Here is a 12,497-nt window from a genome sequence, read left to right on the forward strand (position 1 = left end):
AGCACCCCTGCAATGGAGGCCATGGTGGCACTGTAGGCCTGTCACTGCTGCATGACCTCCTGGTGGTATTCCCTTTGCAGTCTTTGGTTTTCCCTCAACATGGTAATGATCTGGCCCATCCTGTCCTGGGATTGTTGGTATGCTCCCAGGACTTGGTAGATGGTTTGCTGGTCAGTTGACTCCCTTGGGTGCCCAGTCCTCTGGCCCACAGGTTCCCTCCCACACCACCTGCCCCCATGTGCCTGTGCCCCTGGCACGGTGTGTCCACTTTCAGTGTCACCAGGACCTTCATTGTCTTGGGTGTGAGGGGTAGACTCAGGGCTCTGTACTGTGGGGCACACTATTGATTGAACAGTCCTTGGGACACAGGTTTGGGGATGAAGGGTTGGCTGTGCTGTTGATACCACATGGCGGGGCGGGGTTGGTGTGGGCAGGGAGTGGTGGACTGACCAGGTGCCCCAGATAGGCCAAATAAGTTGTTAATGTCCAGACATCCAGAGGAGTTGTCTTCACTGGGGCCTTCATCCTGTGGAGGGCTGGCTGTCTCTGCCTCATCTCCATGGCAGCAGTGGCAGAGGTACCAGTGGATGGAGTGTGAGAGAGTTACATGGTGGACGTTTGATTGGTTATCTCTTTGTCTAATGCATACAGTGGCTTGACATTATTCCCAGCAATGGCAATGACAGATGTGGCACTACAAACATAGTTTGTGGATAGTGGATTGTGACATGTGTACCATTGAGGATTGGTGTCAATCACGCTAAGTACCTTTTGGTTTTCTGATCCTGTGTGATGGAATACATGACAGATGTGTCCTGTTTGCTAGTGGTGAATCAGGTTTGCTAGTTGTAAGTGGGGATGGCTGTACATTACAGCATGGTACCAAGTGGTAGGAGGGTATGTGTGTATGCATGGTAACTTGTCCTGTCTGTGCATTTGGTGCATGGGGTTTACTTGCTTACTTTCCAGACCATGCTCAGTCCATTTCAGGGTCTGGATAAGTGGCCATTAGGTTTGGTGACAGTGCTGTGGTTGTGTTTGGCCTTGCTTGACATTGTGTAGTGCCATTGCATTGTTGTCATTGCCTTGTAGTGGTCCTCAGTTGAGCATTCAGTTGATGTAGCTAGTAAATAGTCATACATGCAAGAGATGTGCTGTGGAGTAGTCATAGCAGGTTTTGATGTAGATGGGCAGGTGCATTGTGGGAGCTGTAGTGATTGTTATTGGCACTGCTAACTGTGCACTTGCCAGGGACTGTGTGGGCATTGGGGCTGGGTGGTGGTGTGGCATGCAGGAGAGGGCCATTAGATGAGAAATGTAGTGGGTGGCTGAGTGAATTGGGGAGTATTTTGGTGGTGTGGAAGCATGCTGGACATGACGAATCTGATCCAGGGGTGTGGTAGTTATTTACCAGAGTACAGTCCTCCGGGTATTCCATTCAGGCCCTCCAGGAGCATGATGTCCAAGACCTTCTCCTCCCATGATTTGAACTCTTGGGGAGGAGGTGGGGGCCCACTGCCAGTCTTCTGCGCGGCAATCTGGTGGCATGATGTCATGGAACGCACCTTCCCCCGTAGGTCGTTCCACCTCTTCCCGATATCCTCCCTTGTGCGTGGATGGTTGCCTACTGAGTTGACCATGTCGACAACTCTCTGACATAACTCCATTTTCCTGGCAATGGCTGTTTGCTGGACCTGTGCTCCAAACAGTTGAGGCTCTACCCTGACAATTTCATCAACCATGACCATCAACTCATTGTCTGTGAAGCATGGGTGTTTTTGACAGGACAGGGTGGTGGTTGTCTTGTGGGTGGGAGTTGTGTGTGCAAGGGTGCAGTGTAGGTTGCTTGGTGGGGTGGGGATGTTTAGTTGTATGTGAGGGTCCGTTGAGGTGTTTGTGTGTATTGTGTTGTTCGTGCAGTGTATGGTGTGTGCTGAGTGAGATGTGTGTTTGTGCCTAAAGTGTAAAGGTGGTGCTTTTGTTGATTTTTGCCTGCTCTCGGTGTATGTGATTGTTGTTTTGGTAGCAAAGGATTGTGGGTTGTGTGGGGGTGTTATATAGTGCAGTGAGTATGTGTGTCTGCTGTGTGTATGTGTGTCAGGTGTGGGGTTTTCGAACTGGCCAATGTGGTGTTGTATTCTGTCTGAGGTGAGTTTTTGTGCGCAATGGTTCGCACCGCCAGTGGTTTCCTGCCATGGTAGTACTGCTGTGCTGATTTGTGTGTCAATCTGCTGGGTGGCAAGTTGTTGGGCTGGTGGTGTTTGTGGTGAAACTGCCTCTTTTCCACCTACCTGTGTCCTGGCGGTGACAGATTTCCGTCCGTTTAGTGGCTGTGTTCAGTGTGTGACTCTTAATACGGCACTCGGATGACTGCCAACATGGTGGTCTTTTGGCTGCCAACACTGGGATGGTCATCTGAAAAGACCGCCAAAGTTGTGATGAGGCCCTACGTCTTAGGGCCTGATTTAGAGTTTGGTGGAGGGGGTATTCTATCACAAACATGATGGATATCCTGTCCGCCATATTACGATCCTGTATAGCCTGTGGAGATCGTAATACGGCAGACAGGATTTCTGGCACATTTGTGACCAAGTAACTTGTCCGCCAAACTCTAAATCAGGCACTTCATGTTTTTCCCACTTTCAATTAAGCCAATTACATCTTAATGTTTGATGAAGCTTGTTTCTTCGCATTAAATTGTTTGTAAATTCGACAGTTTGAAATGGGCGAAAATTTAAATGAGTTTTATGGAATCCATATAAACATAAAGTTAACTCTTCAGTTTAATTTTCTCCTATGTCAAAGTGTCACATTTACAAACAGTAGGCATCATGCTCCCAGTGACTAAAAGACATGGTGCCATATTTATAACTGGAAAATACAACCATTTTTCTTAAATGGGAGACAGTTAAAGCACAGACAAAGGTTCCACACTAGGAGGAACATTTTTGCAGAACATCTGGTTGTAAGTTGCTGTCCTGGGTAAAAGCATTATTGGGTAACTTGGGCTTGGAGAAGTTTTGATTCCCCCCTACAACTAAAGCAAGCCTAAGAGAAACTTACTGGGATTATGTGGCTCTTCAAATGGTGACCCAGTGCAGGGGAACTTTATCACTGGATTTCCTAGATGTAAAACCATGTCCATACTATAAGCCTACATCTGATTAAATGACTCCTCCTCTTGCACGTAAATTGTACATCCAGTTCAGATACAAGACTCTTCCAACTAAACACTTTTGTAGCAAGTTGTCATTGGATGCCTCTGGGGTGAACCCTGCCTGCTTGTGCAGAGGCACAGAAATCCTTAACCCATATTCTATTTTCTTTGTCCAGTGTATCTTACCCAAAGAGCAAAATGGATAGGTCAACTATGTAGGAATTTGGGTACCAGGCAGCACATGGAGGCCTTTAGGATCCTTACTGCTGACCCCTTTAGACTGATGGTCTACTCCATGGCCAAATTTTTGTTGACATTAAGTGTATACAAGGCAGAGAGGAGCCGTTGCTGCCAAGTACTAGTGAAGCTGGCCAAGTGGCCTAGTGTTACAAAATCCTTAGAGATCATAAAGAACAGATACCCTTGTTGCGTCAAGCTGTGGTAATCTATACTCCCAAGCTAACTTTGGCCTATGTAGTACCAATTGTGACTGTTTAGATCGGACTACCCACTCTGGAAAATGGTTTTAAAGTGTGATTGCACTTTATGGCCTATTGTATTTTTGCATCTTTCAAACAAGGGAGTGGTACTGTAAGAAATGTATGTATCTCCCTTGGTATCTTGAACGAACTGTGTTCCTTAACCTGGAGAACCCTATTTGGAATATTGTTTTTAATTTACGATTGCACTTTATTGCCTTTTGCACATTTGCACTTTCCACTTTAAGCTAGCCGTTTGGTTGTAAATTCCTATATCACCCTAATTGGTCTAAAGTAACTCAACTTCATTTTGCGCTCATTCTGCATTTTTTCAAAGCAACGGTCTTTAAAGAAATAATTAAATTCCCCTAGGGGAATGGAAGTGAAGATCTGCAAGGCTCATACAAGATTATTTTTTAAATTATTTTAGTATCTTTTTAAACCAGGTTTTTAAATATTCACATGATTTACCTTAAGGAATTTGAGTAATGAGTGGTTTGTAGTCTTGAATTAGGTTTTGGAGAAGTCCCAGTGTACCTAGAGGTGTTTTGTAGGAGCACCCTTCGTCTAAGTTGTACAATAATGTTATTGTTTTTTTAAATGTCTATGTATGTATTGTATTTTATTGTGATGGATTTATGTTTTGTAAAACTTTTATGATCTTGATGATTAAAATAAAGTAAATATGATGCTATATATGTAACAGTGCCACATATGGTGAAAGGTATGTCCTGTGTCACAAGTGTATATGACACAGGCTTTTAGTCACCCATTCATGTAAATCCCATTCCTACACACACATGATCATGTATCCCCACTGACCACGCTGTCACTGACACATATGGCAGCCATGTCATAGTTCCCCTTGTCAAAGTATTTTGTTCCAACCATACTATCTGGCTCTATGGACATTAGGCTTAAAGTCAATGAAGCTGGGCTTAGAGGTGTCTGACAACAATGCAGGAGTTGCTTGGCCTTCATAACTCACAGTGATGTTTACTAATCAGAAGCAGCTCTCACCACAGAAAAGGTTGGAGATCACTTGTCTAAAAAATATATTATTGTGGGAATGAGAAAATACATGATCCTTTCCTTTATTGCAAATGGAAAGTCCCGTTTGAATTCCCCTGATGGACAAAAACAAGCCAACAATTTATAAGCACATATGCTTATATTAATCCTTTAGGACATTCACTCATTTGAGATTCCAGTACTCTGCACGGAGCTTGTAACTCTTTTAAGCCAGGTTTTGCCAGCAAATTGCTGGCCAAACCAGTCCCACTTATTGACAGCTATTGTGTAATGGATCTAGGCATAAATACGTGTTCAATATTCACAAAATTGTGAAGTGTTGCAGTATTACACTATATTCACCGCCAAGAAAGTTGTTTCAAAGTTTTTAATGGCCAAATGCAGACATGATAAATGTGTGGGATAATTTACATAAGCTTGCTGCAATATTAAGCAGAAAGAGGTGTTGTTAACCTCAGCAGCAGAAACCTTTGCTTTGCTAGAATCTCTGTCTACATCCGAAATTCAAAGACTTATGCAGATGCAGTTTGTGATGAAAATCCAACTTAGGCACATCTTCTCCATCTTCTACTCTGGCAAGACTCAGAACACAGAGCGTGTCAGTATCCTTGGATTCCCTTGATTATGTACTTTAGTATATAAGCTTCAATGTTAGCCAATCAGCCAATGATGTGAAGCTTAGCCAGTGCTGTTATACAAGCTCTTGCAGCTTTGCCAATATCGTTGATGGCTACCATGCCATCTGGAAGTTTAACATCAACATTTTTTGGAAGATTTGTGCCAACCCCTGTTTCTTAGAGAAAATGATGAGTTAAAGATGCAAAAATTATTCCTCCTTTTTCAGACATTAGATGAAGAAAAAGTCTGAGGGGGCAGCTTGTATTTGTCACTCCCAACATATACTTTTGGACCATGCCGCAGTAATTAGAAAATTAGTATCAATGTCTACCTTTATTTATCATTGCACATATAGCTTTATATTTTATTTGTAAAATATATTCAGCATATATATATATACTTCTTATCATTCTGGGATATCATGAATATTGTGCTTTTTCTGTCCTGGGCATTACTCTGCTCGATTTGCATGTGCTAAGCAACTTATCAAAATCTTGAATAGGCATGATTCAGGTGAAAAGTTGTATTAATATTATTATGTTCTGCAATGCGATAATCAACTTCATGTGAATATATTTGCAATGTTTCAACTTAATGCGGACCACTTAATTTTTTACAGTTGCCCTGCTTATGCTGATATTAAAAATAAAAAAAACACACAGTCTAGAACAGGTGATCCCAACCAGTGAATCCCAAGCTACCAGTAGCCCTCAGACCCTTTCAGGCTAGCTCACAGCCTGGAGTTCATTTTTAAATAAGTACAGGGTCACATTTTTCCTTTTAAAGTTAAGGGAAGGCTGTGTTTATTTTACATTATTATAATCAGGCTGCAGATAGCAGGGCCTGATAAGGAGCAGTGCTTGAGTCAAATATATGACCCAGGGCGCAGAGGTGAAGAACTGAAGTACTGAAGCATTTAAACCTTAACTAAAAGTCCCTGTCTACTCAGTATTGGGGCATGAGAACAAAATGATGTTTCTCAATACTTTTAAATCAGAGAAAATTTAAATGAAACGTTACGTTAATTATTAAGTTGACTTTTCATCTTAATGTCCTTAATTTTCTTTTTTTTTTCCAAAGTGTTGCATTTACAAACAGAAGGACTCTTGATCCCAGTAGAACACTGTGCCATATTTATAACTGGAAAATACAGTAATTTTTTAAATGGGAGAAATTTAAAGTGCAGAAAAATGAACATCTTTGCACTTTAAATATCTCCCATTTAAAAAAACGGTTGTATGTTTGTGTTATACAGGTAGCAGTGCCACATATGGCGAAATGTATGTCCTGGGCCACAAGCACATATAACACAGGCTCTATTACCCATACATATATAGCCCATTTATACGTACACATGTTCATACATCCCTAAAGACCACGCTCTAACTGACACAAACACACAGGGTAGCCCTGTCATGGTATCCCTAGTCAAAGTATTTTGTTCAAACCATACTATCTGGCTTTATGGACATTAGGCTTAAAGTCAAGGAAGCTGGGCATGAGGGTGTCTGGTAATAACACACAAGTTGTTTAGCCTTTGGTAGCTCACAATGATATTCATTAATCAGAAGTAGCTCTCGCTACAGAAAAGGTTGGAGACCCCTGGCCTAGAATGAAATAATTGAAAGGGCATCAGGACACTTTTTGCCAATAGTTTCCACTAAGAGTTCTTAACAATAATGAGATTAAGTTATAAAAGTTGAGTTCACAAAGTGAAGGGCAAAGAGGAGTCTTCATGTCAGGAAACACTGGGACAGTTTGTACATCATATCTCCAGTTCCTGCTGAAGGCTACAAGGATGGGAGGCACTTAGTTTTCGCACGCTGATTTATCAGTGAAACCCACCTCATTAGACACCAACAGCAGACCTTGTTATTTTCTTGAACACAGATCTTCATTAGGGTGTGTACAACAGATGAAATTCAGAATTGGTTTTATTTTCATTTTCTGCTTTGCTAGAATTCTAGAATTAGACTAGCGCTTCAAATTAGCAGAAAGAGGGTAGGATTGCTATGTATTAATAACAGCAGGCATGATGGAGTGGTATCTAGTATTCACACCTTACTTAAGTGTTGCCATATTATATATCTTCTTTGAGATTACAATTCATATTGTGTGCACCAGACTAGGATTTGGAAATAAATATTTGAAATGTGTATTTACTCAAATTGAAAAAAAATCGCGCTCTGAAAAGACGGAAACTTGGTTAAATATTTCTATTTAACAATGGTTAAATATTTCCATTTTCAGAAAAAAGTCAACTGATATTTCTCATATCTGAGAAATAATATACATGGCGTTCAGAAGGGATATTGTGGATTTTACTTCCTTGGTACCAAAGTGCATATACAGCTAATGACATTATTTCAGGAGTTGTGTAGCAGCATTTGGTTATCTGTGTTAAACATTTTAATTTTATCACTTATAAGGTCACAGTTGGGCCTAGGCATGTGAGACTGGTAAAATCGGTCCGCTCTCTGATTTTTCAAGTCCTACAGAACTGAACAGTAGCACTGATGAACCTGTAGAAGTTGTCTAGGTCTGCATGGCCTTAGATGTTAGGTGTTTTTAGAGTGTCACAGTCATTACATGTTATTGAGAATCCATTTGGAAGGGCTAGATTTTGATAATGAACTGAACACAGATCATGCCTATATACACTGTGAAAGACGATGGGCCGTGTGCAATTACATATTTATATTTGACTGTGTAAAATACAAACAGCTCTTTTGCTAATTCGTATGGAAATGTTGTTGAAAAATATACTGTTCTGCCACCATGATTTCAAAGATGCCTTGAGGATGGTGCAGTTACTTACCTTCAGTAACGCCATAGAAATCCACTTGATGTCAACAACAGCCATATTCATGTCTAAGAATAAAATGGGTGTTTTCAGTGTACATGTTAATGCAATTGCAAATATACGTATATTACTTACGTGGCATAGCCATAGACAGTATTGCCCAATGGTTCAAGAGGCTTCAACTCGGATACATTTCGATTATGGTTATACCTTGTGAATAAAAAAGGATATCATTTCAGAAAATAACGTGTTGGTGCAAGACATTTAGTAACTAGAAACACTTAATTACTGACCAGCAGAAAGAGAAACACTGGAGTGAACCTACAAAAGTATGGCCGATCCCTCAAAGGTCAAAACGCTGAATAAATACAGTAATGTTTTGCATAAATGGGATGTCTTCCCCATGTCAATTTTCATTAGATTACAAACTGCTACCTTATTTTTTCTAATAAATCACTATACATTAAGGCAAGCATCAAGTACAAAAAGGCTTTTGTACTAAGCATCATAAAGGTGCAGCATATAAATATTAATAAACATGAGGCCCATTTTCTTCCCTATAGACTCAAATAGAGGGGCTTAGAGAAGGATGTAGCTAGTTTTGCTATTTCAACAGTGGCGGCTAATACCCTAAATATTTGGTGGGGCAACTAACCACTGAAGATACATTGAAACATGATTATCTCCCTGTGACTCGTGATATCTAGTACCGAGAACGAGCACAACAGCAACCGCCACAGGAGCAGCCTAAAGGCACGAGAATACCTTTATCAAAACGCTGAGTAGCCATAATATCCAGGAATCTATTAAGTTTGAAACATGCACTCGTATGCCATCTTAAATAACACACGCACTTGTTTTATCAATCAGCCTTGTTAAAGGTGTGTGGACATATGAGAAACGCCGTAAAAGCAGCATGAATGTATTAAAGGTCAAACACGCATAGGTAATTAAAATTCGAAAATATACTGGGGTATTTGGATAGACGGAGACATACAGGGAATAATATTGAGAGGTGACGACAGAAAGAAAAGGTAACAGATAATGGAGACAGGGGCAAGTAGGCGGGGCGAGAAGCAAAGGCAACTAGAAAGAGCGAGGGGGGAAGACAGAGAGAAATCGAGACAGCCAGAAAGAGAGAAACATAAATGAGATAGAGTGGTGTACAGAAACAGAGAGGTGGGATTTAGAAGGAATACAAGAGACAGACAGATGTAAGAAGGATAAACAGACACAGGCAGAGAGAGAGTCAGAGGAATGTGGAAGACAAAGACAGAATCAGACTAAAACGTACAGAGGGAACCAAAAGGCGACAGAGAGAGAAGTTCTGAGCAAAAGTAAGCGAATAGCAGGGGCAGGACTCTCCCTCGCACACAACCACCACGCATGCTGAAGCAACAGCGGAGGGCAATCCTTCCCCTACCTCACAGCGGAATCACGGAATGACCTCACCTGCGAACCTCCTCCTGCTCCCTTCTGGAATTCTGGAAATGACTCAAGACCTGGCTGTTCCACTAATGTAAGCAGCTACACTCTCAGCGCCTAGATACCCTGGCGGGTGACAAGCCTCGCTTTACAAATCCAGTTTGAGTAAGAGAGAGATGCCATTCTAACGTATTCATGCATGTAATATGTCACATTCACTTCTGACGGCTGAGGGGCACGGTACTTGACAGTCAGGGCAGCACAGTAACGCAGAACATGTGTTCCTGCTATGACCTCTGTGGGACTCATTACCACCAGAGTTGCCTCTGCGACCCTCGACCTTTTGATGTGAGGTGCTGGGTATGGCGCCCCATGTCTGGGGGTGGGCATCAGGCAGAAATGCCTATGTATGCATGTGGCTGTTGAGCTTGCATTCCGTAGATAGTGTCGTGCACCCTGTGGCATGATGGTGCCAGGAAGAAGAGCGCCTTGTGTGTCCGTAATTCTAGTTTGGTGTTACCAGTGGAGTGAAGGGGAGGACCTAAGCTGTTTGTATTCCATAAAACATTGAAGGCTGTTGCATACTGGAAGCAGTGAAAAAATTAAGACACATGATGGCATCTGCTGTGTGCTCTTTGAGGTTCCCTGTGAAAGCATGTGTCTTCTGTGCACTTCGAGCTTGAGTCAAGAGCAGCATTTCAAAACCACGAGTGCAGCAGTCCTTCCCAGGTCTCTGCATGGAGACTGTCATTCATGGTCACTGAAGTTCTGGCCCAAACCACAAAAACATTTTCATATGAGGACCCTACTCAAGTTCTGCAGTACTTGCCCAGTTCTCTGGTGCATTATTAATGAAAGCGCAACACCTTTTTGTTAACAAAAATAGCCTCGGCTTCAACATTTGACCAAAATGTGTTGTGGGATCTAAAACAAATCACTTTATCTCCCTGTGTCTAATGCCGTCTAGTACAGTCCTATCTGGTTATCTTTCGAGTGTACGGTTCTGTTATGACTAGGTTTTAAATACTTGGTACTGACCCAGTGGCTTAAATGCGCAAGTCAAGCTGGCTGTTGCGAAATAGCCAGCCAAAATGACATGCGCACTCTAAACTGGTGGAGTGAGCACCACTAACCTGCTGCCAATCAGTAGCAGTGGACCCCACCAAAAATGGCTCAGGCTGAAGATAGGGAAAATTAAAATTGGGAATAAATTAATTGTATTACCATTTTGAGAAGCTGGCAGCAAGGGGGGTGGGGGGACTTTTTTCCACCCCAAACCAAGGGCTGCTGCTGCTTTTTCTCCTTTACACAGCCATATTTTTCTAGTATAGTTATACACAGGCTGGAGGAACACGGTCTGTGTATAGATTTATAGGCTGTACTTGTGAATATGATTTTGTCTTATATGCTACAGAATGAACGATCTGCTGCACAGTTTGCAGATGTATAAAGAAACACTTTTCAAAATTAACTTGTTACCTATTAGCTATTCACTGCTCATAGAGGTGCCTTCAGACTACCAATTTTGTGGAGTTGCAGTTCTGGGAAAAGCAAGGTGCTCACCCAAACATTGTTGCATGCTCCATCATTGGGCTTCCCACAAACGGATATCGGTATGAGCCTGAGTGGGCTCTACCATCTGTGTGGGAGTGAGGGTTGTTTAAAAATCTTTTATAGTGTAAAATAGGTGCCTGAGAAATAGTGGTTAAAACTGTCCAGGGTTATCCTCAAAGTAACGTTTGTTCAGGGATGCCCTGGCTGGGTTAAAAGTGCCTTTGGCTAGGTGAACGTATGTGGAATATTATTCATGAAGATGTCCTAGATTTTCAACGTTTCAGCTGTCGCCTTGCTCTGTGGGTTAGTAGTCTTCATCATGACAGCTGTGGTCTTTGACTATATTGGTACTTACTAAGATTGTATATATATATCAATTATATATGGAGACTCAGGCACATTTGTGATCCTCTAGCATACACTCCACAAGATAGACAAAACTGAGAATTACTCCTGCCCAGATTGGTATTTTTTCTTTGGCTGTTTTCCTCAACTTGGGCTACTACCTCCCTATGGGGATAAACCATGGCATTGCCCCGTAGTTGCACATACCAAGGGATCGGTGCCATCAACTTCATCCCCTTTATTTCCTCTCTCAACACAGAACTTCGCTTTAATCGCATAATACATTGTACGATTTGCCTTTTATGGTAAATTATTTGCCCACATGTTAGAAGTATTTCTGATCTACTGAAATCCATACTCAGAGTGTTAAAACAGCTGGACAGATAATGCGGTGGCGGTAAGGTAAATTAAAAAAAATCTAAGCTACCAAACTTGAGAGGACGCTCACAGGAGCAGGTGGGGTTTGGTCTAGGCATTCTGTTCAGGCAGTAATAAAAAGAAATACTAGGAGTCTATATTATGCAGACAATACAGATACGTAGAACAAGTTTGCCAGTACCGTGTACGATAAGCAAACGAAAGACATGCAGAAGCGGTGGTCTGTGTAGATTTACTATGCCACACAGAGAAGGTCCTGGGCTCTTTCTCACATGTAGCTGGTAGCCAAACTACTGCCATGCCATGGCGTGTGGGGGAATTTTAGTTAGGGAAAATGGTTACTTTAGTTAACTATGACATAACTCAACAATGAATTTAAAATATGCCTTCTATTCCTTATACTACCTTCTTTGACATAAAGGGATATGTTATGAATTAGAGTAAAAACCACAATACGATATATTTTGCTCCACAAGAAAAACATACCATTTTCTGCAGGTGTCCAGCAGTACCACGTTCAGAGCAGTTTTCCTTTCTTGCATTCTTTGCAGGATTTTTTGGACACTTATGCAGTTTTCAGGCAGGTATGGCTGAGGAGCATCAATTGGCACCATATAATTTCTCCCTGGATGTTCATATCCATGACCAGCATAGTAAAACAAAGCTGTGGGTCACCCATAAAGTATACACATTAGATCGAAAGGAT

At 41.8% G+C, this 12,497-nt stretch overlaps 1 protein-coding gene across 3 annotated transcripts in view; it reads right to left on the bottom strand.

Annotated features, from left to right (window-relative positions):
- The window catches only part of LOC138283857 (mucosa-associated lymphoid tissue lymphoma translocation protein 1-like), a 977,541-nt gene that overhangs the window by 219,573 nt on the left and 745,471 nt on the right, over window positions 1–12,497 (bottom strand). For all 3 annotated transcript variants that reach the window (XM_069222019.1, XM_069222018.1, XM_069222020.1), the window contains 2 exons: window positions 12,278–12,455; window positions 8,225–8,299 (listed from right to left, as the gene is read on the bottom strand). In XM_069222019.1, the coding sequence (XP_069078120.1) occupies window positions 8,225–8,299; window positions 12,278–12,455 (253 nt within the window). The remainder of the gene's footprint in view (window positions 1–8,224; window positions 8,300–12,277; window positions 12,456–12,497) is intronic.

Source organism: Pleurodeles waltl, chromosome 3_1, assembly GCF_031143425.1.
Source record: "Pleurodeles waltl isolate 20211129_DDA chromosome 3_1, aPleWal1.hap1.20221129, whole genome shotgun sequence".
NCBI lineage: Eukaryota > Metazoa > Chordata > Amphibia > Caudata > Salamandridae > Pleurodeles > Pleurodeles waltl.